Here is a 23,773-nt window from a genome sequence, read left to right as displayed (position 1 = left end):
TACGTAGATGTTAAACAGCATGGGACTTAGCGAGGAGCCCTGTGGGACTCCACAAGGGAGTGCAGAGATAGGGGAATAGAAATCTCCCAGCCTCACTGTCTGGGTACGGTTTTCCAGGAAAGATGAAATAAGATCCCTGGCCAAACCGTTTATCCCCAGGGCTGTGACACGGTCGACCAGAATGGTATGGTCGACCGTGTCAAAGGCTGCTGATAGATCCAAAAGGATCAGGACAGCCGCCCCTCCCTGGTCCATAATCGCCCTGATCTCATCAGAAGCCTTTATCAAGGCGGTCTCAGTTCCATGCCCTTTTCCTGAACCCAAACTGCGTTTCGTCGAGGAGTAATAGACACATATAATGAATATGCAGACACTGAAATAAAATACCTTCCCAAACACTGTACACCGCAAAGACAACACACGCAAAACCAGATATTCATGATTACCTTGATGACATAGGCCTGGCTTGGCTCTCTGACACCCACAGGGAATATCTAGGGCATCATATCACTGAGGACGAATTCAAAGAAGCAATTACCTCATTGCCTAATAATAAAGCTCCGGGAATGGACGGCATACCGGGAGAATTCTACAAAGAATTTAAAGACTTGCTGATACCACAATTAGCCCAGATGTTTGAGGAAGCGTATGAAGAGGGTGCCCTCCCGATGACATTACGGGAACGCTGTTAATAGCTCTCCAAAACCTGGCAAAGATCCCAGTTTTTGTGAATCATACCGCCCTCTCTCTCTTATAAATATAGATGTGAAAATACTGGCCAAGATATTAGCAAATCGAATACAACCACTGCTACAACTCCTAGTATTGCCGGATCAAGCGGGATTAATCCCCACACGATCCACAACTCACAATATTCGCACAATCTTCACAATGTATCACAGTCTACATCCCGAGCTACCGGCAGCGGCTGCACTATTAGATGCGGCAAAAGCTTTCGACTCGGTGGAGTGGGATTTCATGATCACCGTCCTGTCCAGAATGGGATTCCCACCTGCTTTTTTGAATGGATTGCCCTATTGTATAATGAACCCAGAGCAAGAGTGCGCATGAACGGGCACACGCCCCAGCAATTTGGGATAAGCCACGGAACAAGGCAGGGATCCCCGTTGTCCCCTATTCTGTTTGCGCTTACGCTAGAGCCCCTTGCATGCAAAATCAGACAAAAACACTCGGAAACGGCACTCCAGTTTAGCCTCCGGCCCGTGGGCATATCCCTATATGCTGATGATATGGTCCTGTATACTAGACACCCGGATAAGAATTTAAATCTCCTAATTAGAGAATATATCAAGTTCGAACAATACTCGGGCCTTAGTATAAATTGGAACAAATCAGTAGTGATCCCCTCAACCGAGAAGACCCCGGAACCGACATTGGACTACCCATTGAAATGGGTTACAGATCCGGTAAAATACCTTGGAGTATGGGTACACCGAGACCCAGAAACGGTGGTAAGGGCGAATTATGGTGTAGCTATGAACAAATTGGAAGATCAAATTGAAAAATGGATTAAATTGCCTCTATCAATGGCAGATCGCATAGCTCTCCAGAAGATGATAGTTTTACCCAGATTCCTCTGTCTGTTTTGGAATATCCCCATATGGCTTACAACCACGTTCTTTACCAGACTATGCACAGTGCTACAACGGCTCACGTGGGCCGGAAAACAGCCCAGGGTGAGTTGGAGAGTACTCACGAAACCGTACCACCAAGGCGGCTTCGCCGCCCCCGATTTGCAACTGTACTACTACTGTGCACAGGCACACCACGCCCATTATTGGTCGCAACCGCACTCTCACATCCCACATATAGCAGTGGAAACTGACAGTGTCCGCCCGCACAGACTAACAGAATACATAGCAGATTCAGTGAGGAACTACCCTAACGATGTAATACATCCAGTCAAATGCACATCCAGAGCATGGCACGTGTTGGCGACACGAGCACGGAAATTTCCCGTATATGCACCAGCGCTACCCTTGGCGCATCATCCCAAACTGTCGGTCACACAAGAACAGAACATGACGAAGGTACTGGGGGAAATGGGGCTAGTGACGATGGGCACGATATTTCCGCATAATACATTAATTCCATTAACTTGCCCATCCCTAAGCACGCACCAAGCACCGCTAAAAATGTTCGCTTACCTCAGATTAAGGGCGGCAATAAAAGACCTATACGACACGTTCCCAGCTGAACCCACAATGCTGCAGGTTCTTCAGACGTTGCTCACAGCGCCAACGCGTATAAAACTAGTCACTAAACTATATACTACATCGCAGAACGAACAGTATGCGAACCCGGATAGGGCATTGACACGATGGGTGGAGACCACTGGGGGGCCTATTACAGAAGACGACTGGAACTATAGCTGCACACAGCTGCACCTACTCACACCAAATTGTAATTTACGAATTATACACTTTAGATTCCTCCATCAGACCTACTATACGCCTGACAAACTGTATCGATATGGCCTCAGGGTAGATGATAAATGCCGAAGATGCTCTGCCCCCCGGGCAGACTTTATTCACACAGCCCGGTCGTGCCCTAGACTGGAAAAGTACTGGTGTGAGGTGCTGACAGCACTGGCCCGTATGTTGTCGGAGCCGATCCCAAATACACCCACTGTGTGCCTCTTGGGCACCTATGAGCTCAAACAACCTAGAAGGCGCAAGTTACTAGCGGTGGCGCTCTTAATGGCGAAAAGGCGAATAGGCATTAAATGGGGCAGTAAACGCCCGCCTCAGTTCAAGGACTGGCTGTCTGATATGATATATTGCAAGGAGACACTAGGAACTTATGAGGAAGAGCTGCCGCAGGCATCTAGGCCCAAAGACTTTTGGCAGCCGCTTCTAGACTATTTACTCCAACAACAGGAGGAACAGATGTCAGATGCCGAGAATGGGACGAATGGGAATGTGGGATGCACTGAACCGGGGAGTTCAGGGTAATGCTTGTAGACTTGACTAACTGTATGTCTGCCACAGGAATCAATCTACTGATATCTATACAGGTTACGTGGGTACAATACAATGTCTGCATTATTGTTGTGTATAAATGTCCAGGTTTGGATCACTAGGATAATGTAGGACCATCCTTCAATATAATGTTGTGTAGAAGAGCAAAGGAATGTACGATAAGATCAAGATATATATGTACTATTGTATAATGTCTCTAAGTTGCTGCTTGGTGAAATAAAAAAAATAAAAAAGCATCCAAACCCATAATAAAATACATTGATGATTCAGCGCTTAATTCCTGTTCTATACAATCTGCAGAACGGTTAAATTGCCGTTGTGAAATCGCATGTGTTTAGTTGTATGATATAGTATTTCTACAGTGTGCCTTGGTCAGAAGGATAGGAGTGACATGAACCAGGATCATGCAATAGCAGCAAACAAATACAATACATGGAGTACAGTGAGTTATAATGGTAAAATGACACGTCTGATGTTTGCAGAATGACTCCTTCAACAACTGTGCCTTTAGGCCTTGCTCAATGCAAGAAGTAAGGGCAGGAGTCTAATATTTGTAAGCCCGGATACTGGATGATGGAGGTTTTCTTAACCCCGAGAAGCATCAGATGAAATGTTCTCCTTGTCGGTGGGAGACCTCTTACTAAGTTCCTAATTTTACTGAAATATGGAAGTTGAAGGATGCGGTGCCCCGCTTTTTGCGTGGAATTTTGAATGACATGGACAGCCAATATATCTCAATCAGGAAAAAGCGGTACATCACGTGTCTTTACTCCAGTCAGTAGCTAAGCTTCAAAATGACAAATTCCTGCAAGTGGAGGAAGGACGATCTTGAGCAGTGTAGCAGGAAGAGTGTTCTCACCGCTGAGGTGCAAAAGGACTAACTACTACTTAACCTCTTGGAAGTGAGTTTGTGAGCACACTACCTTATGTGTTTATGCAAGTGAAGCTGTTGTAATGGTGTATTGGTGTTCTGGGCGACATGCACATTTCTCAAAACCTATGTCGTAAAGGGCTTTTCCTGTGCAATTTCTGTGAATAGTTAACCATCAAGTTGTGTATATTAGAAGGAGCTATTTATTTAAATGTTGATCTGTTTTGCTGGCTATCATCAGCAAACTAATCATGCAAGATTGTTTTCTCTTTTTTTTTAGTGTTCCATTGAAAAGCAGACAGAACATTTCAGATCCAAACTCCCCACCGAGGACGAACTTTGTCTACAAAATGTCAGATTTGTAAGTATAGTCCTTTTCCATGGGTCCTGAAACAGAAGTGGGGTGGAATAATCATGTAGCAGTATGAAAGTAGCATCACAGTGCATGAAATCACGTGTGGCGTCACAGGAAGTGACATCACAGTAAGTGATTTTTTTTTCTTTTTTGGTCCTCATTTGCCTTTACCCCCATGTAGGAAACACCGACCACCATTGCGTGTCTACGTGAGCGAGCCCAGAAGTCTAAGTTTTATCTCACACCAGGACACCGATAGCTTATTGGCGGAAGAGGGAACCCACAAGTTAAGGGATAGCTGATTGACTCCATCAAGGTATATTACCACCTGTTGGACCTCAGTGTTGACCATAGGAGACCCGTAGCAAAAGGTCCATGGAGCAGAAAAGGCATAATCATAGGACCCGGGGAAAAAAAAAAACCCCGGGAATCCTATTTCCACTGTACCAATAAGTTCCAGAAGGCTAACTTTTTTTGTTACAAGATCTAACCATGTCCACCTTAGAAACCTCATATAGGGACGTCAGCCAGCCTGAATGCGTTGGGGGGGCAGTATCGACCCAAAACTTGCAAATTTGTCTCCTTGCCAAAAGGATTGCGTAAAAAAGGAAAGATCTTGCATGGCCGGAAATATTTGTGTCAATGCCAAAAATGATTAATGGGAGAGTGATATTCAGTGCAGTATTGAGTATCGAATCCAAAGAGACCTTCACTTCCTCCCAAAAGCGAGATAAGGGAGGACAATCTTTGAACATGTGCACGTCCGATGCCTCTGGCAAGTCACATTTGTTGCATATTTTCCCTGGCTGGAATTTTGATAATTTTAGGGACGATAAATATGCATGGTGTGCCGTGAAGAGGTGATTGCGCCTTAACCATGCTGGTTTCACTGTTTTGTGGAGAAGATTAAAGGAGTCCATCTACAGCTGCTCACACTGGAAACCCAGCTCCCCTCCCTATAACTCATCGGCGAGTTTAAAGTCCCCATCTATCTCCTCCAAGATCGTCCAATACCAGAGTGAGACCTCTTTGCCGCCCCCTGGCCTTGCCATCAGCTGGTTTTCCAAGTTACTGTAATTTCCCAGGGGGACATCCTTCCTGCACATTGCCTGAGCCCAGCTATTCAGCTGCATGTTTTTAAACCTTGAAAGGCCCTGCCCAACATCTCTCCCGTAACTCATCCCACGACAAAATTGAACCCCCTGCCAGCAAGTCTCCCCATTTCGAAATCCCGGCATCCCTCACGGGACTCGCCAGTCTGGCCTTAAGACAAGATGGAGTCCCACAAAGGTGCAAAGTTTGAAAAATAGCTGAGCCCTATTTTGTTTCTAATTGTTGACCAACTTCTGGCCAAAGATTGAAGACTTTTAATTTTACCTTACCTTTTTGAAGAATTTTTGGTCTCCAAACTTAAAAAGGAAGCCGTCCGGTGGTAGATCAGCACCTTCTAGCATAGCCCGATACATTTCTCCTTTCGATGTGATTGAGGGTGTTTTTAAAAGCATTCTAGAGTATGAGAGCTGAAACGCCTATGCATAATATTGCAGGTCAGGTAGTGTAAGCCCTCCTTTATCCCTCCTTCACCTCAACTTCTTCCACGCTAGTCTAGTGGCTCTATATTTCCAAATAAAGGAGTTTATCTCCCGTTGACATTTGTCTATCTGTTTAGTGTCAGACGCCAAGGGGATGGAGTTGAAAAGAAATGTGTATTTAGGCAGGATAGACATCTTCACTAAATTTGTTCTCCCCAAGATGGATAAGGGGAGGTAGGCCCAAGACTTTAACTGTTTCTGACATTCTTTAAAGACCTGTTCAAGATTGTATCCTGCGATTTTTCCGACCTCCTGAATAATTCTAATTCCAAGATATCGCATGGAGGGCGCCATGTCAAGTTGTGCACTAATAATGTTCCAAGCCATAATTTCCGTTTTATTGGCGTTTACTTAGTACCCGGAGAACTTGCCGAACTCCTCCGCCCTCTTGATAACTGTGGGAAACGAGACATCTGGGTCGGATGTCAAAATAAGGATGTCATCTGCGTAGAGGGCTACACGCCTTTCCCAACCGCCAAATCTAAAAGATGGAATATTAGCCTCCTCTCTAAGGACCTGAGCAAAGGGCTCGATATAGAGGTTAAAAAGGAGGGGGGAAAGCGGGCACCCTGCCTTGTACCCCTTGTAATTTTAAAGGCCTCCGTCAGAGTCAAGTCAAGTCAGAGAATTTATATAGCGCACTACATACCCAGAGGGTCTCAAGGCGCTTAGGGGGGGGAGGAGGATTACTTGTCAAATATCCACGTTTTAAGTTGCTTTCTGAATGCTAGGTGGTTCTGGGTAAGGCGAAGGTAAGTGGGGAGTGAGTTCCATGTTTTAGCAGCCAGGTAAGAGAAGGATCTGCCTCCCATGGTGGTCTTGTTGATGCGAGGTACAGTGGCGAGGGCTTGGCTGGAAGAACGTAGTTGGCGGGGGGGGGTGTAGAAGGACAGTCGTGAGTTGAGGCATTCTGGTCCGATGTCGTAGAGTGATTTGTGTGCGTGGGTTAGCAGTCGGAAAGTGATCCTCTTATTGACGGGTAGCCAGTGGAGGTCTTTCAGGTGACCAGAGATGTGTTCGTTGCGCGGGATGTCTAATATGATCCTGGCTGAGGCGTTTTGGATTCGTTGGAGTTTCTTCTGGAGTTTAGCGGTAGTACCTGCGTAGAGGGTGTTTCCGTAGTCCAGTCGGCTCGTGACCAGAGCATGGGTGACTGTTTTTCTGGTTTCGGTGGGGATCCAGCGAAATGTTTTTTTGAGCATGCGAAGAATGTTGAAGCAGGATGAGGATACGGCGCTGACTTGTCTGTTCATTGAAAGTGAAGAATCCAGGATAACGCCTAGGTTCCGTGCGTGGTCTGTCGGGATGGGTGCTTTTCCAAGGGCTTCCGGCCACCAAGAGTCGTCCCATGCAGAGGGGGATGTACCTAAGATGAGGACTTCTGTTTTATCTGAGTTCAGTTTCAGACGGCTGTGTTTCATCCATTCGGCAACTTCTTTCATTCCTTCGTGTAGGTTAGTTTTGGCGGTGCTGGGGTCATTGGTGAGAGAAAGGATCAGTTGAGTGTCATCCGCGTAAGAGATGATGTTGAGGTTGTGTTGGCGGGCGATGGCCGCGAGGGGGCTCATGTATACGTTGAAGAGGGTGGGACTGAGTGAGGATCCTTGTGGTACGCCACAAATGACTTCAGTGGCCTCGGACTTGAATGGTGGAAGGCGGACTCTCTGGGTTCTTCCGGTGAGGAACGAGGTGATCCATTCAAGTGCTTTTCCTTGTATTCCGATGTTTCTGAGGCGTTGTAAAAGGGTGCTGTGGCAGACTGTGTCGAAGGCTGCAGAGAGGTCGAGGAGGATGAGGGCGACTGTGTCTCCATTGTCCAGTAGAGTTCGAATGTCGTCTGTTGCTGCGATGAGGGCGGTCTCAGTGCTGTGTTTTGCTCGGAAGCCAGATTGTGAGGAGTCGAGGGATTTGTTGGCTTCGAGGAAAGCGGCGAGCTGGTTGTTGACAGCTTTCTCGATTACTTTGGCCGGGAATGGAAGGAGCGAAATGGGGCGGTAATTTTTGAGTTCGGTGGGGTCCGCTGTGGGTTTTTTCAGAAGGGCGGTGAGTTCAGCGTGTTTCCAGCTTTCCGGGAAGGTGGCAGAGTTGAAGGAGCAGTTGATGACGTCTCGGAGGTGCGGTGCTATGACGGAGTCTGCTTTGTTGAAGATGTGGTGAGGACATGGGTCTGTGGGGGATCCTGAGTGGATGGAGTTCATCAGGCGGATGGTGTCCTCAGTGGAGATTGGGTTCCAGTCGTTAAGGGTGTTCAAGGGGGGAGAATGTTCAGCATATGGTTGGGTGGGTTGGTCTCCGGGTTGGTTGTCGAAGCTGTTGTGGATGTCTGCGATTTTGTTGTGGAAGAATGAGGCTAGGGAGTCGCAGAGGGCTTGAGAGGGGGTGATGTCGTTGGAGTTGGCCGAGGGATTGGTAAATTCCTTGACGATGTTGAAAAGTTCCTTGCTGTTGTGGGCGTTGTTGTCAAGTCGATCCTTGAATGCTGTTTTCTTGGCCTTTCGGATTAGTTGGTGGTGTGTGCGGGTGGCGTTTTTGAAGGCGTCCTTGGTGCTAGTGGTTGGGTCTTTTTTCCAGGCCTTTTCAAGGGAGCGGCAGAGTTTCTTGGACTTCTTAAGATAATCGTTGAACCATGAGGCCTTCTTGCTGCCAGGTTTGCTTTGGCGTTTTTTCAGTGGTGCTAAGGTGATGGCGGTGTTGGATAACCATAGGGTGAAGTTGGCGGCGGCTTGGTCTGGGTTAGAAGAGTGGGCTGGGGTGTTTACAAGGAGCGATGAGGAGATCTGGTCGATGGTGATTTTGTTCCAGTTTCTTTGCAGAGTTGGATGGAGGTGGTTGATGGGTTTTGGCTTGTTGTAGGTGAAGTGAACGCAGCTGTGGTCAGTCCAGAGGAGATCCGTAGTGTGGCTGAAGGAGATATGATTGCTGGAGGTGAAGATGGGGTCGAGTGTATGGCCTGCGATGTGGGTGGGGGAAGTGACCAGTTGTTTAAGTCCGAGGTTGGCGAGGTTGTCCAAGAGGGTGGTGGTGTTGCGGTCGTTGGTCTTTTCAAGGTGAAAGTTGAGGTCTCCCAGAAGGATGTAGTCTTTGGAGGGGAGCGCGTGTGGAGTGATGAAGTCCGTGATGTCTTCACTGAATTTTGCGCGGGGTCCTGGTGGTCTGTAGAGGAGGGTGCCTCTGAGTGTGGTCTTGGGGTCGATGTGGATCTGGAAGTGAAGGTGTTCGGAGTTGGCGAGGTTGGCGTCGGAGCTGGTTGAGATGCGGATTGATTTTTTATGGACGATAGCGATTCCTCCTCCTGTGTGGCCGGTGCGGTCCTTGCGTGCGATCTTATAATCTTCAGGGATGGCAATGGTGATGTCTGGGGCGGAGGAGGCGTTCATCCATGTTTCTGTTAGGAAGGCGACGTCTGGAGAGATGGTGTCTAGTAGATTCCATAGGTCAATGGCGTGCCTGTGGACCGATCGGGTGTTGAGCAGGATACATTGTAGGTGGTTGGGGTCGGGAATCAGAGGTGTGAGCGTAGCGGAGTTGGTGACGGTACCGATGAATTTGCAGGAAATGCAGGAGAAGGGTCCATGGGTGTGTCCAGGAGCGGCTTGGACGCAGTTGGGGGAGCGACCGGGGTTAAGGGCTAGGAGGGTGGCGGCATCGTAGGTAATGCGGGAGGGATGGGCAGCGCGAGGGGCAGGGGGTCTGGCGCTGGGCGCGGTACAGGCGCGGACGGGCGTAGACGGGCTTACCTTTGGCGCACCATCGGCGTGGCCGTAGCGCGTGGACGCTGCGCGTTGGTACATCTGACATAAATGGAGAGTGGAGGGGGCGGAGCGTGGGAGGGGCAGCAGGGAGGCGGTAGTGTGGGTGAGGGGCGGGTCAGGGGATACCAATAACAAAATGGAGGGTCAAAGGGAAAGCCAGACAGGGACAACAAATGTAGAAATGCGTTGAGTGAGCAGTTCTCTGAAATTATTAAATAAGTACTGGATAAGCGAGCGCAGCAGCCTGAGCGAAGTCGCGCTAAAGAAATCAATCAAAGCAGCGGCGCTACGATGGAATGCTAAACAGCGCTACAATTCTGTGCACAACAGCGCTATAATTGAATGCACAACAGCGCTACAATCCTATGCACAACAGCGCTACAATTGAATGCACAACAGCGCTACAAGTCTATGCACAACAGCGCTATAATTCTATGCACAACAGCGCTATAATTGGATGCTTCACAGCGCTACAATTCTAAGCCTAACAGCGCTACAATTGAATGCTAGACAGAACACGAAATTGACGGTACCAGAAGCACGAGCGTGGAGTAATGCAGCTGTAAGTGAGGAGGAGCGAGGGTGAGCGACCGTTCTGGAGAGAGTCCAGGTGGTCACAGTTTGGCCGGGGCAATGGAAGGCTCGGTAAACGTGGGTGGGAGGGGCAGCAGGGAGGCGGTAGTGTGGGTGAGGGGCGGGTCAGGGGATACCAATAACAAAATGGAGGGTCAAAGGGAAAGCCAGACAGGGACAACAAATGTAGAAATGCGTCGAGTGAGCAGTTCTCTGAAATTATTAAATAAGTACTGGATAAGCGAGCGCAGCAGCCTGAGCGAAGTCGCGCTAAAGAAATCAATCAAAGCAGCGGCGCTACGATGGAATGCTAAACAGCGCTACAATTCTGTGCACAACAGCGCTATAATTGAATGCACAACAGCGCTACAATCCTATGCACAACAGCGCTACAATTGAATGCACAACAGCGCTACAAGTCTATGCACAACAGCGCTATAATTCTATGCACAACAGCGCTATAATTGGATGCTTCACAGCGCTACAATTCTAAGCCCAACAGCGCTACAATTGAATGCTAGACAGAACACGAAATTGACGGTACCAGAAGCACGAGCGTGGAGTAATGCAGCTGTAAGTGAGGAGGAGCGAGGGTGAGCGACCGTTCTGGAGAGAGTCCAGGTGGTCACAGAGAGTTATTAACGAGGAGTCTAGCTGATGGAGCTTTATAAAAGAGTGCTATCACCCGTCAGAAGCTGTCACCTAAATTGAATTGTTTCATAACGGCTGCCAGATAGGCCCAATTGACCCTATCAAAGGCTTTGGTTGCGTCCAAAGTGAGGGTGGCCAAAGGAAGAGAGAAAGTAGAAGCGATGTCTATGGCCCCAACTAGATCTTGCGTGTGGTCTGCTAATTGTCTTCCTTTTATAAATCCTTTTTGATCTTGGTGGATCCCTTCATAGTTACCTCCACCTTCCCCAAAAACCCCTTATCAAATATTCCTAATTCCGTCCTGGACCTTATTATCAGAGTGGCCTGTACTCGATAGCTTGAACCCTGGCGGTGACCTAAACTAAGCCTTATAGGGAACTGCAAGGGTACTGACCTATAAGGAATTTTTTTGATTTCACCCCCACCACCCCGCGTGGCACTGCCTCCCACCCACCCCCTGGAAAACCCATCCCTACTTACACTGGCCTGATGTATTGCCAGTTTTACGCCCTCCGGCCACCCCCCCTCCTCTACCCACCATACTACGTGTCAGTGCGGGGAAGAAGTGAATTCTCTTATTTGTGTATTTTCCTTTCTATTTTTTTTTTTAAAACACCATTGAAAACCAACACCATTGAAAACCATTTCAATTTTATATAGTTTCTTTTTTTTTCAGATTGTGAATTTATATATATATTTTTAATTATTATTCTTTTATTATTTTTATTTTTTATTTTTATTACTCACAAAAGATCTTATTGGTAGCCTATATAGCCTGTATATCTATGAATAATATATATATATTTTTTTCCACATAGTTTAATTACTATATAGAGCCTACCTCTGGACACAATTGGAACCTTGTGCCCTACAAAATAGAAGGAGATAGATTTACATGTTCTGAAAAGAAGGAACATACTCTCTCTCTAACCTGGTTTATAATCCCATCGAGTCCCCCCCTGTCCCCCCCCTCCCTTCTTTCCCCTCCGGGACCTTCAGAAGCCGAAGGTTATTCCTCCTTGAGCAATTTTCGAAGGATTCCACTCTCTCGCGTATAGCGTCCCCCTCTCTTTGCAAAGTTTGAATTTTTAGCTCTGCTGAACCCAAGTTTGCTTTAAGCACCTCTACAGAGTCCTCCAAGGATTCCGTCCTTTCATGCAGTCGATCCACTTTTTTCTAAAGAACGTCGCATGCTGCCCTAATCTCAGACTGGTTTTCTGCCGAAACCAAAAACCAATTTCTTATGTCCGCCTTCATTGAATTGAAGGACAGGCTGAACTCTCTGTCCCTCCCGAAGCACCAGCCTCTGACTGGGGTGGTGTAGGCAGGGCAGGGGTTGGGGTATAAACCAGTACACCCTCCCCCGAGAAATCGGTATCTGCAGTGTGGTCAAGAGGCTGGCTGACCCCACCGTCTGATCTGTGAGCTCTACTGCGTTTACCAGAGGGGTCATAGGAGCCGAAGGTGGGTCCAACATTAAAGAGTTTTTGTCAGAGGGTGTACCAGAAAAATTAGTGTGGTGAACATTCAAAACCTGGGGTAGTACCTTAAAAAAAGAGTGCAGGGAAGGAGTAATACGTATTGTGTTATTCTCCCTGCGGCTCTTTTTAGCCCCTACTCTCTGTGTCTTTATAGGGTCTTTAGCTGTAGCCTCTTTTCGCCCGCCCCTTTCCCTTGGAAAATCTGATTTAGGCTACCCCTCTCAGTACCCTCTGAACTGGCCTCGGCCCTTGTATCTGCCCCCGGTGAAGCCTGTAAATGTTGACTGCCTTGACTGCCTTTACCCTTGCCCTTCCCCCGATTGTTTTTACTTTTCGCGGCTTGCCTCTTGACCCGCTGCTTGATAGTAGTAATATTTGTGGGGTCACTCCCGTTTCCTACTTTCAACAGACCTATGTCCCCCGACCCCTCCTTGCCGGCACACCCACTCTCATCGCTCTTGCTGCCTGTAGCTCCTGATCCGTCCAGTGTCCTCCCAGGGCCAGAGACTCCTGAAACACCGAGCTCCCCCTCTACTGATGGGGCTGCTGGAGAGACTGCCGAAGAAAAATAGGCACAAATTATTGGTCCGGTAGTAGCCCTGTATCCGCTTGAGCTGCCTCCACTTGTTCTGACACTGCCGCCGGCTTTGCCTGGGAAGAGACCGCGGGCGGCCACACTGCGGCCGCTCCTCAGCTCCATGGCTGCTAACTCCCAGCGTGGCAAGAAGGCAGGGTATGGAGCCCGCTCCGCGTCTCCAAAGGCACATCCACAAGCAGGGCCGCTCGTACAGGTATGGATAAAGGGAAAAAGGAAAAACTCTGCTGGATATGCTCTTATTTCTCCGCTTCTGCCACTTCCGAGCACCTTCCGCACTAAAATTTACTCATGTGGGCTGGGAAAGAAGGGGCTCTTGCAAGGACGTGCGCGACCGCCTAGCACGCGGGCGCCATATTTTCCCCGACATCACAATAAGTGATATCAGATCTTAAAACCTCACACATGTTTAATATGAGTGTGTTGAAAGATTTAACAAATGAAAGTTGATCAGTACTTAAGCCTGTGACTTGAGTTCCCTGTTTGAAGAAATAAATCGCCCAAATGTGGATGAATTTTGGTGTCTTACTGGCTACAGTGGACAAGCCACTAAGTTCTTCAAGCTCGGCACACAAAACCTGGTACCAAGAGCAAAGCACATTTAATGCATTGCATCAATAATGCTAGAATTAGGATTGAGTTGTAGCCTCATTAAGACAATATAGAAGGAAAAGACAGATTATGCCTAAACCAGCCTGCCCCTTTGATTTGTGTAAAAAGGCTTCTGATGTTAAAGTAAAAATAATAAATTGTCGAACGGCGTTGCGCAAATAGTTTGTGCATTCTTTACCAGTATCTTAAAGTCAAATTAGTAATCATCAGCCTAACATGTCTTCTCTGAAAACTAGAAATATAGCTACTAACATGGAGCTAATCAATCAGTCAACCCCCTGATTAATCAACAAGGGAAGATGACATTTGTTCTACAAAATATTCATATTGCTTGCTCAGTTGGTCTAGATGAGGTATGTTCTAGAAAAGATGTACAATTGGAAAACAACTCCTTGTTATTTCCTGTCACGGACAAGTCATTAGTATGAATGTAGAATGAGGCAAACCCAAGGCTAGCTAGTGAGAGAGCGCAAACTGATTTACATGTATGAGTACATCACACTTACCTGTAGAGAGCATAATTCATGAAGAGAAATGCCATGAGTGCTAATAGTATTTGCGAATATATCCTAAATGTATGGCTAATGTAGGGATTTAAGTAGAAGTGGAACTGATACCGAAATGTGTGATATTATATGATTTTAGTAGACGTGATTATTCTTATTCTATGTCGTGTAGCTGTTAACGTGTAAGATGGACTGTGGTTAAACGCAGAAAGTGGTAGGCCTCAGGGCCAGAGCTGGAGCTAAAAGGAAAGGTGGTTCTTTTCACGACAAAGATTGTTTTAACGTTTTTGGTCCTTGCATTAATAGGCCATGATTTATAGAAATGTGTACTTATAAATAGAATAAGAGTATTAACATGCTTTAATTAAATGAAGAAGTTGAATATTATAATCGTTATGGGAATTATTGTAGGCCTGAAATGTTTTAGCATTGATTTATACGTACATGTCTGGGTTGAGAAATGTTGCAAGCCTTTTAAGAAGTCTATGAGAGTTGGGTTCTTGGCGGCAGATATCTGTCTGCAACAGGAAAGGGGGGATCCAATTATAAATGAATGAATAGAGGTCTGTTCAAGTAGACGGCCCAGACATGGAGGAGGGTTCTGGAATGTTTAAGGGGTATCAGCGGGCCGGAGAAGAATCTGAGAAGCAAGGTCAACTCTAACGTCTGAGGCCCAATACAAAGCATCATGGAAAAAGCCTGAAGTTGCACCACGTGAGAGGCGTTTCGCAAGGGGCGTCTCAAATGTTGTTGACTGTTTTGTATTAGGGACAGCACCCCTGGGTGGAGTTAGAGCAGAGACCTGAGGACCCTTTAGAGAGCGGATGGGTAGGCAGTGAGGGGTCATGACTGGAGAACTATAGGTTTTCACCAAGAGACTTAGAGTGGGTGACTTCCCTTGGGGGTCATTCATTGCTGACACCTTTGTTAGGTTGGGATTTGGTTAAGTAGGGATACCATCTAGAACAGGGTAGGGACGCCTAACCTGTGTTTGTTTCCTCCAACCTAAATGAAGGAGCGATATGCGTCTATGCTGATAGCTTTATTGTTCTTAGAACTTGTGTTAGTGATTTCTGTTGCTCGTCTGAGGGCTTTTCGAGAGCACATGTATGTAATTGGACCTGTGTATCTCGTGAATCTCATTCTGAGATGCCTGTATTTGCAGCTCATTATATCTTTACAATAAACTTTTGAAACCTAGAAGTTGTCCGTGATCTTTGAGAGTAGAGTCCTTTCTTGGGTGAACTAACTTGCAGATGAGTATACTGTTTTCCTCCAAGACAGGCAATAAAGGTTCAGTCGACCAGATCGAGGTTTGGATCAATAGATATAAGATATCGATCAAAATCTCGCCCTTTCAGTTGGTAGCTATAGAGGATGGTTGCCTTCTTGAGGACGGTGACCTAGGCCAGGTTAGCTTACCCCAAGGCCCCTAGAAATCGATGATCGGAAGAACAGCCCGCAGATGAAGATCCGAATGACGTGAGACAGAAAAAGCAGCAGTATCGGTCGAGAGTGAGTATAAAGGGTTATGCGTGTTAGATTGCGGTGTTTTTGTATTGTATCTATGTTGTAATGTCTGGCGGAGTTGAATGTCTGTAGAGTGACTGTGGAACAGGTTGTGAGCGCGCGCAACCGGTGGAAATCTTAAGTTCAAGGAGAGCTTAAGTGGTTCGGGTGTATCGGACACCCAGAGTAATTGTCAACTAGCGTGAAGGGGGTCATGAGGTACCATTGACCACCCGAGAGACCGAGATAGGGGGAACGTAAGAGTGAGTGCGTGAGTAACGGACGCTGGTCGGAAGTTACTGTGTGTGTAAGCAACCTATCAAAGAGACGATAGACATCTCGTCAGTTGTGTTGACAATTACAGATAGACTGTGGACGTACAGTCGAGAGAAGTGACCGCTTGGTCGGAAGTAGTCATTTTTCGGTGTATGAATGGGACGCATGCATAACCGGGAGACGAGTTGAGAAAGGAGGGGTGCTGCTGCGAAGCGGAGAAAAGAGACGTCAGGTGGTGTCGCGCAGTGATTGGCTGACCGGAGAAAGACCGCGCTGTGATAGGCCAGCTAGCGAACACGTCACACAGGGTCGCGACGTGATTGGCCGACAGGAGAAAAACCGCGCTGTGATAGGCCAAGCTAAAAAAGCCGCGACAGGATTGGTGGATTGTCATCAGGAAGTAAACAGAGTAGCGAGGCTGGATTTTGTGCGCATAATTATGAAGTGTTTTAAATGGTTGAAAGCGCTGTTTAAGAAAGAGAAGCGAGGATCGTATGAAGGGGAAGAAGCCCCGCCGGAGGGTACGCCAGCTCGTTATATGGCAGTAAATGTTGGGTTGCATACGATCCTTTGGATATCAGAGTGGAGTAAGATTACTGAAGGAAATGAGGAACTGACGTTCCCGAAGTACGGGACGTTCAGATTAGAGGTGTTACATCGATTGAAATCAGTCATGACCTCAAAGAGACCCTTGCCTAGACCAACCCAGTTTGAAGCTCTTGATGCATGGCTTAGGGCAGCGCATGAAAGGAATATGAACAGAAGACAAGAAAGGGTGAAACGATCGGTAAGGGCAGTGCAGGATGCCAGGTGGGATGCGGATGCTAAAAGATGGAGAGTGCATAATTTGGAAATAAATAAACTGTACCCAGTGTTAGAGGCGCCAGTAAATAAAAGTCCCCTAGAAGAAGATGATGAGAGCGAAACAGAGGATAGCTTGATAAACAGATTACTGACAGACAGGCCACCCCCGTATAATAGAGCAGGGGGAGAGGTCGAGAATACTGAAGGAGCAAAGGGGGGCAATGCAGGAGAGCATAGACCGCTTCCCAGTTCAGAGTGGGATCCTGAGCCAAAGAAAGAGTTGCTCCAGCCTAGTCAGGTGCAACAGGTAGTCGGTAGGTTTGTGGTACAAAGAGCGCCGGAAACGGAAAGCGCCACATCCTACCCATTACCAGATGCACTACAGGTACCTGTTACTATAGGTCCTATAATATCGACATATGACCAAGAGAGAGCAAGAGGGGAAGAACGGAAACGGAAAGATAGAGAAAGAGCAGAAGAGGCAAGGAGGAACGATACCACTAATTCCCCAAGTCAGATGCCTATACCCAGAGAGTGGAGCACCCCGAAGCACACAGCAGGGGACCCAGGGGGAGATCCTGGGGGCCCCAGATGGCCAATGGATCTGAGGGGATCTGGACGAAAATCCTTTCAAGAGCTAAATGAGTACATGAAGCAGTGGGATGAGGCAGTGAAGGCTCAAAAGTGCATCAATGCTGCAGAAGCAGAAAGGGAAAGTCAGGACAGCCGAGCTCGGACTCACTGCGGGGCTGGAGAGAGTAGCCCGGAGTGGGACTGTAGAGGGAGTAGGGGAGTCACCCATTGGGCCCGGAGTGGAGGTAGAACAGACCTGGAAAACGGGGGCCCCGGGAATGGAGGGGTGGCGTGCCCAATACTCAGTGAAGGGGAGAGGAGAGCGCAAGAGTACAGGAACAGCTTTAAGTGTCCACACTGTGTGCCTGGCACCAGAGAACAGAATGGGAGTTGTGAGAGGTCGCACCATAGTCCCTGTGATGACAGAAATGAGCGCAGCCCAGGGAATATGGGGAACCAGGAAGGATCGTATCGGATACTGAGCGATACGAGGCAAAGGGAGTGTACCGACCAGAGGGAAAATAACAGAGAGATGTGCGGTGAGAGGAGAGAAGAAGAAGAGAGTGGGCAGAGAGAGAGTAGGGATAACAGGCCCGTGTTCCATCACCTTCCAAGATCGGATGGCCGAGCATGGGACCTGGAGAGATGGGAGCAAGGGAGGCCACCCATTAACTCTCCTGAGCCCAAACGCAGAGCTCGAAGTTGGGATGGTAGGGAGACCAGTGAGCCCCCTTCAAAAGACATATTGCGAGCTGAGATAAAAGCCAAGAGACTTGATGTCTCCAGCTTAAGGTCAGATCTGGATGACATGGTAGATGGTACCCTGCCTTTAGAAAGAATGGAAATGTATGAACAGGATGAAATACTGTATATGGCAAAGGACATCACACGAAAGGCGAGAGCAGTCCATGAGAAGTTAGTCGAACTAGCAGGCAAATATATGGTGGACTTGTCAAGAACCAAAGCATTACAGGGTAACCACAGGCTACATTACTCAGATCGGGACCTAGATGAGAGGAGAACGATTGGGCTGAAAACACACATAAGGGAACTGATTACTGGAATAAGGACATGGAGGGCACTAGATAAGTGGGAAGAGAGGTGGTCCAAGAAAGGGACCGGCAGGAGAAGCATGATTGGTATGACACCAGGACAGCAGGGAATAGAAGCTTACCCTTTGCGTGAAGTTGCAAATGGGAACTATGTACATGTCCCTTGGAGTAGGGGAGATTTAGCTGCTTTTACCACCTCTTTCCCCAAGTTACGAGAGAATCCTGTGGAGTGGTACAAGCAAGTGGAGAGATTTGTAAAAATCTCCAAGGTCCTTTGGATAGATCTGAACACGCTGTTCGACATTGTAGTACCTGGAGACCTGTGGACAGCATGTAAGGTTAGCGCTGAGTGGCCCACAACGGAGCCAGAGAGAGATGCCAAGACTAATGGGCCGTCTGAGATTGTGATGGCAAAATTCGAGAGAGTGATGACTTGGCTGAAAGAGAAGGTGCCAATGCAAGACATAGATTGGGTCAGAATAGATCGAACAAGACAGGAACCCAAAGAGACAGTTCATGAATATTACGAGAGATTGCTGAAGGCATTTAAACAGTATAGCGGCTTGGATGTAATGGATCCAAAAGACATAGGGCAATTCGTGTCCAAGTTCGTCCTGGGACTGAGACCGGATATTAGTTTAATGATTCAGCAACACTCGATTTGTTGGCAAAGTAAACCCCTAGATGAAATACTGAGATATGCCAGGTACTGCTGTGATGAGGTAGACTCCAAGGCTAAGAAACTAAAAGAAAAGCTGATGGTGGTACAATTGCAGACAGCAGGAAAGGGGGGACCGCAACAACAGCAGCAAGGGACAGGTACAGGAGGTAAGAAGCAGTACAGTCAGAACAAGGGTAATGAGGAGAGTACTACCTTTAGACCCAGAGTAGACATAGCTACCTTGAAGAAAACGACTAGGTGCCACCAGTGCAACGAGCTGGGGCATTGGAAACGCGAGTGCCCTTACAATGTAGAGATAGGAGAGCAAGAGATAGAGGAGGAAGAGGTCCAGAGCGCACCTATGAGAGGGGCGACGCAATACCAAGGAAAGGTGCTCAAAGGGGGGGGGGCTCCTCCCCGAGCCCAGTTCCCGCAACCTCCTCGAGTAGGGAGTATGGGTAAGACCTATAGACAAATGCCCCTGTTTGTGGAAGGGGAAGAGTGCTATTATGTGGACCCATTAACCGGACAGAGAGTGGAAAGAGAAGACTGCACCCTCGGGGCAGCCTTAGAGGTAGATCAGAGGGGACCCTATGTTGAAGCAGAAGTAGCAGGGTGCCCTACGACATTTCTGGTGGACACAGGAGCCACTAGATCCACGATCAGATCAGCTGCAGTTCCAGACCTGCCCATGTCTGGAGAGACCATACAGGTGGTAGGGGTCGCAAACAGGAGGATAACCAGCCAATTGACAGAACCGGTACAGGTGAAAATAGGGAAGTACAGCGATGAGCACCAGTTTGTGGTTTGCGATTCAAGCCCTGTGTGTCTGCTAGGAAGAGACCTGTTGTGCAAATTGAATTGTACTATATACTGTACACCTCAGGGAGTGGAGGTATTGACCAACGATGATGATGCAGACTTTAAAGTTGCAAACTCAAGAATATGCGTGGAGCTGTACCCTACTTTGACAGTAGACGAGCTTCCCTGGGATTTGAGAGAGACAGTGGCATCAGAAGTATGGGATTTCACTGGGGAAGAGATTGGATTGGTCAAAGGGGTGGACCCAGTGAAAATTGTAGTGAAGCCGCATGCTGAGTTCCCAAGAACACCCCAATATAAATTGACTCCAGAAACGATTGCGGGCATAAAACCCGTGATCGAGTCCATGATTAAACAGGGAATACTGAAAGAAATCGTGGGTAGTCCATGCAACTCCCCGATTATGGGTCTGCAGAAACCAAATGGGAAATTTCGGATAGTGCAGGACCTTCGAAAGATTAATAACATAGTCGTTTCATGTTGTCCAGTGGTACCGAATCCATCAGTGATACTGTTTCAGATTCCCTTCCAAGCAGAGTGGTTCACAGTGATCGATCTTTGTCAGGCTTTCTTTTCGATCCCTTTGGACGAAGATAGCCATTTTCTTTTCGCATTTAAGCTGGAAAATCGCGTCCTAACATGGTGTCGTATCCCTCAGGGGTATACAGAGAGTCCCTCGATCTTTAACCAGCTTTTGAAGAAAAATCTTGAAAGTCTAGTGCTGCCCCAGAAGTCAGTTCTGGTCCAGTACATAGACGACCTCCTTGTGGCGTCAGGAACAGAAGAAGCTTGCAGGGAAGACTCCATTGCGTTGTTAAATCACCTAGCTGCCAATGGGCACAAGGTGTCCCCGGGAAAATTGCAGTACTGCCTGACAGAAGTACAGTACTTGGGACACAGAATTGAGAAAGGCAAACGAAAAGTGTCACCAGACAGGATAGAGGCGATCATGAAAATGAATGCGCCTCAGACACAGAGAGAGGTCAGGATGTTCCTAGGGATGGTGGGTTATTGCCGACAGTGGATCGTGAACTTTTCACTGAAAGCAAAGCCCTTGCAAAAACTGACGCACAAAGAGGTGAGTGATCCGGTACCATGGGACAAAGACTGTTTGATGGCATTCTTACAGCTGAGAGAGGACCTGTGTCGTGCTCCGGCATTGGGAATGCCTGATTACAATAAACAATTCTTTCTTTACTGTTGTGAGAGAGAAGGTTGTGCGTTGTCTGTGTTGGTCCAAATCCATGGGAATGCCCGTAGACCAGTTGCTTATTTTTCGGCTACCTTAGATCCAGTAGCCGCAGCGTTGCCCGGATGTCTCAAATCCGTTGCCGCAACGGGTGTCAGCATTGAAAGATGTGAAAATATCGTTATGGGGCACCCGTTAGAGGTGTGCGTGCCACATTCTGTTGAACTGTTAATGACCAGGACCAAAACACAGCATCTGACCAATAGCAGGCTCACGCGCTATGAGCAGGTTATTCTTGCTGCAGAGAACGTGACCCTCAAGAGATGCTCTGTTTTGAACCCTGCTACCTTAATGCCACTTCCAAATGATATTGATGATGATGATGAATATACAGACCATGACTGTCTCGATGTGACTGAACTATGCACCAAACCCAGACCCGACATCGTAGATGAGCCACTGACGGACCCAGACGAAGTTTTCTTTGTCGATGGCTCATGTGTAAGAGACGCAGTTGGGCAGTTGAGAGCAGCGTATGCTGTTTGTACAATTGAAGGAGTTGTGGAAGCAGGGTGCCTGGAAGGAGTAAACTCCGCTCAGGTAGCCGAGATTATTGCCCTGACACGTGCTTGCTTAGCAGGCAATCAAATTCGAGTCACCATATACACCGACAGCCAATACGGGTTTGGGGTAGTTCATGATTACGGGCAGTTATGGTCTCAAAGAGGGTTCATGACTTCTTCAGGCTCTCCCATTCGCAATGGAGAGTTTGTGCGCTTGTTGTTAGAAGCATTGCAATGTCCAGCAAGTATCGCAGTTGTAAAGTGCATCGCACATACCAGAAATGAGGACTTTGTTTCGAAAGGCAATAGATATGCTGATGAAGTTGCGCGGTATTGCGCGGAACAAGGTTACTCTTTCACAGAGGTGGATGTGGGTGGAATAAATGTAAGAACTGAATTAGCTATGATACTGGAAACTGTTGATACTTGGGATGAACTGTCAACCATGCAAGAAAATGCTCCAGATTCTGAAAAGGAAACATGGGAAAAGGCAGGATGTGTAATGGGTGAGACTCATTTTTGGGTCTCAGCAGACGGCAGAGCAGTGTTGCCCAATGAGATGGTGAGTCCAATGGCTAGACTCATACATGGTCCCGTACACTTAGGGAGAGATGCTATGCTGAGAGTGTTTAGACAGACTTGGTACAATCCTAAGTTTAGAATAGCAGCAGAAGCAGTGTGCCAGCGTTGTGTGACCTGCCAGCAGCTGAATGTAGGAAAAAGAACACCAGTTGCACTAAGTCACATAGGAAGGTCTGGAGGTCCATTCAACAGAATGCAGATAGATTTCATTGAAATGCCAAGATGCAACCGCCTCCGCTATGTCCTGGTGGTTGTTTGTGTGTTCTCCAGATGGGTTGAGGCATACCCTACACGTAGGTGCGACACCCTCACAGTGGCTAAGTTACTGCTTAGAGAACTTATCCCTCGTTTCGGGGTGCCGGCCTTTTTGGAATCAGATAGGGGAACACATTTTAACAGCGAGCTTGTGAAGATGATTTGTGTTGCGCTAAATATTGACCAGAAGCTCCATTGCAGTTACCGACCAGAAGCCTCAGGAATTGTGGAACAAATTAATGGCACGATCAAGTCCAGAATAGCTAAAGTTTGCTCCTCAACGACCCTGAGTTGGCCTGATGCCCTGCCATTAGTTCTCATGAGCCTTCGTAGTACCCCAGACAGAAGAACAGGGTTGTCACCACATGAGGTGTTAATGGGGAGAGCAATGAGGCTGCCATCTATTCCAGCTACTGCACTGTTAAATATCACAGATGATATGATCCTGGACTATTGTAAGGGGCTGTCTGACGCCATGCGTTCTGTGTCCCTTCAGGTGCAGGCTGCAGAGGTTCCAGCGTGCCAGGGCCCGTGCCATGACCTGTATCCTGGGGACTGGGTCCTGGTGAAGAAACATGTGAGAAGAAGCTGCTTGGATGTTCGTTGGCGTGGGCCCTACCAGGTCATCCTGATCACAAGTACAGCTGTAAAGGTGGGAGGCCTGCCCAACTGGATCCACGCGTCACATACGAAAAGGGTTCCAGCACCTCTGGAAACAGCTCCTCTCTCAGATGGACGTCCAGCTGAGGACCAAGAAGCCATAGAGGGGGCTAGTCAAGCTGTAGAGGTGCCCGCGGAAGCAGGGAACGAGTCTGACCAAGCTGAGGACGGTCAGTACAACAGCGAAACTGAAGACGCTACAGAAGGAGAAAGTAGCTGGGAGTACGAGTCTGACCCTGACAGGTCTGAAAGAGAGCGAGAACAGACCAGAAGGAGAAGGAGTAGAAGGGCACGTGGAGAAGCAAATTGGCCGCAAAGAAGAAGTTCTAGCCTGAGGTCAACTCCAGAAGCAACCCTTCCTCCGATATCAGAAGACTCAGACCCAGAAGAAGGTGCTCAGGGCGCTGAAGCACCGGACCGAAGAAGGTCAAGAAGAGTGCGTGTGCCTAACAGAAGATACTCCACACCTGAGTGGACATATCTGGCGACAAATGTCTGTGAAACCGGAGACAGGGAGGATCCGAGCGGTGGTGGTGTCCAGTTCTGAGCCCATTATCACCGTGGAAATACGACTGTTGGTACCCGGTGTCGAACAAGAAGGGTCACTAACATTCGTGCTCCCCAGACCTCCCCGCCTCAGCAAATTAAAACACATGTTTCTTACAGAATTGCAATTCCCCGACTTTGGTACAACGATAACAGCACATGAAGAGCACACTCTTCGCTTGGAAATATTGAACTATGCTATTGAAGCTGCAACCACAAATCTGATAGTTGACTGTTAAAGGATTTTGTAAATAAAGCAAGCAGAAAAAGAAGATTACCTAGCGCCCAGGA

At 47.7% G+C, this 23,773-nt stretch overlaps 1 protein-coding gene across 1 annotated transcript in view; it reads left to right on the top strand.

The window, feature by feature from the left end:
* JCHAIN (joining chain of multimeric IgA and IgM) overlaps positions 1-23,773 on the top strand; it is a 123,405-nt gene that overhangs the window by 48,205 nt on the left and 51,427 nt on the right. The window contains exon 3 of the mRNA XM_078676396.1: positions 4,154-4,234. Coding sequence (XP_078532522.1) covers positions 4,154-4,234 — 81 coding nt within the window. The remainder of the gene's footprint in view (positions 1-4,153; positions 4,235-23,773) is intronic.

This window comes from Lissotriton helveticus, chromosome 2_1, assembly GCF_964261635.1.
Source record: "Lissotriton helveticus chromosome 2_1, aLisHel1.1, whole genome shotgun sequence".
Classification (NCBI taxonomy): domain Eukaryota; kingdom Metazoa; phylum Chordata; class Amphibia; order Caudata; family Salamandridae; genus Lissotriton; species Lissotriton helveticus.
Note: the sequence above shows the minus strand (reverse complement) of the source record. Positions and strands in the feature narration are given on the sequence as shown.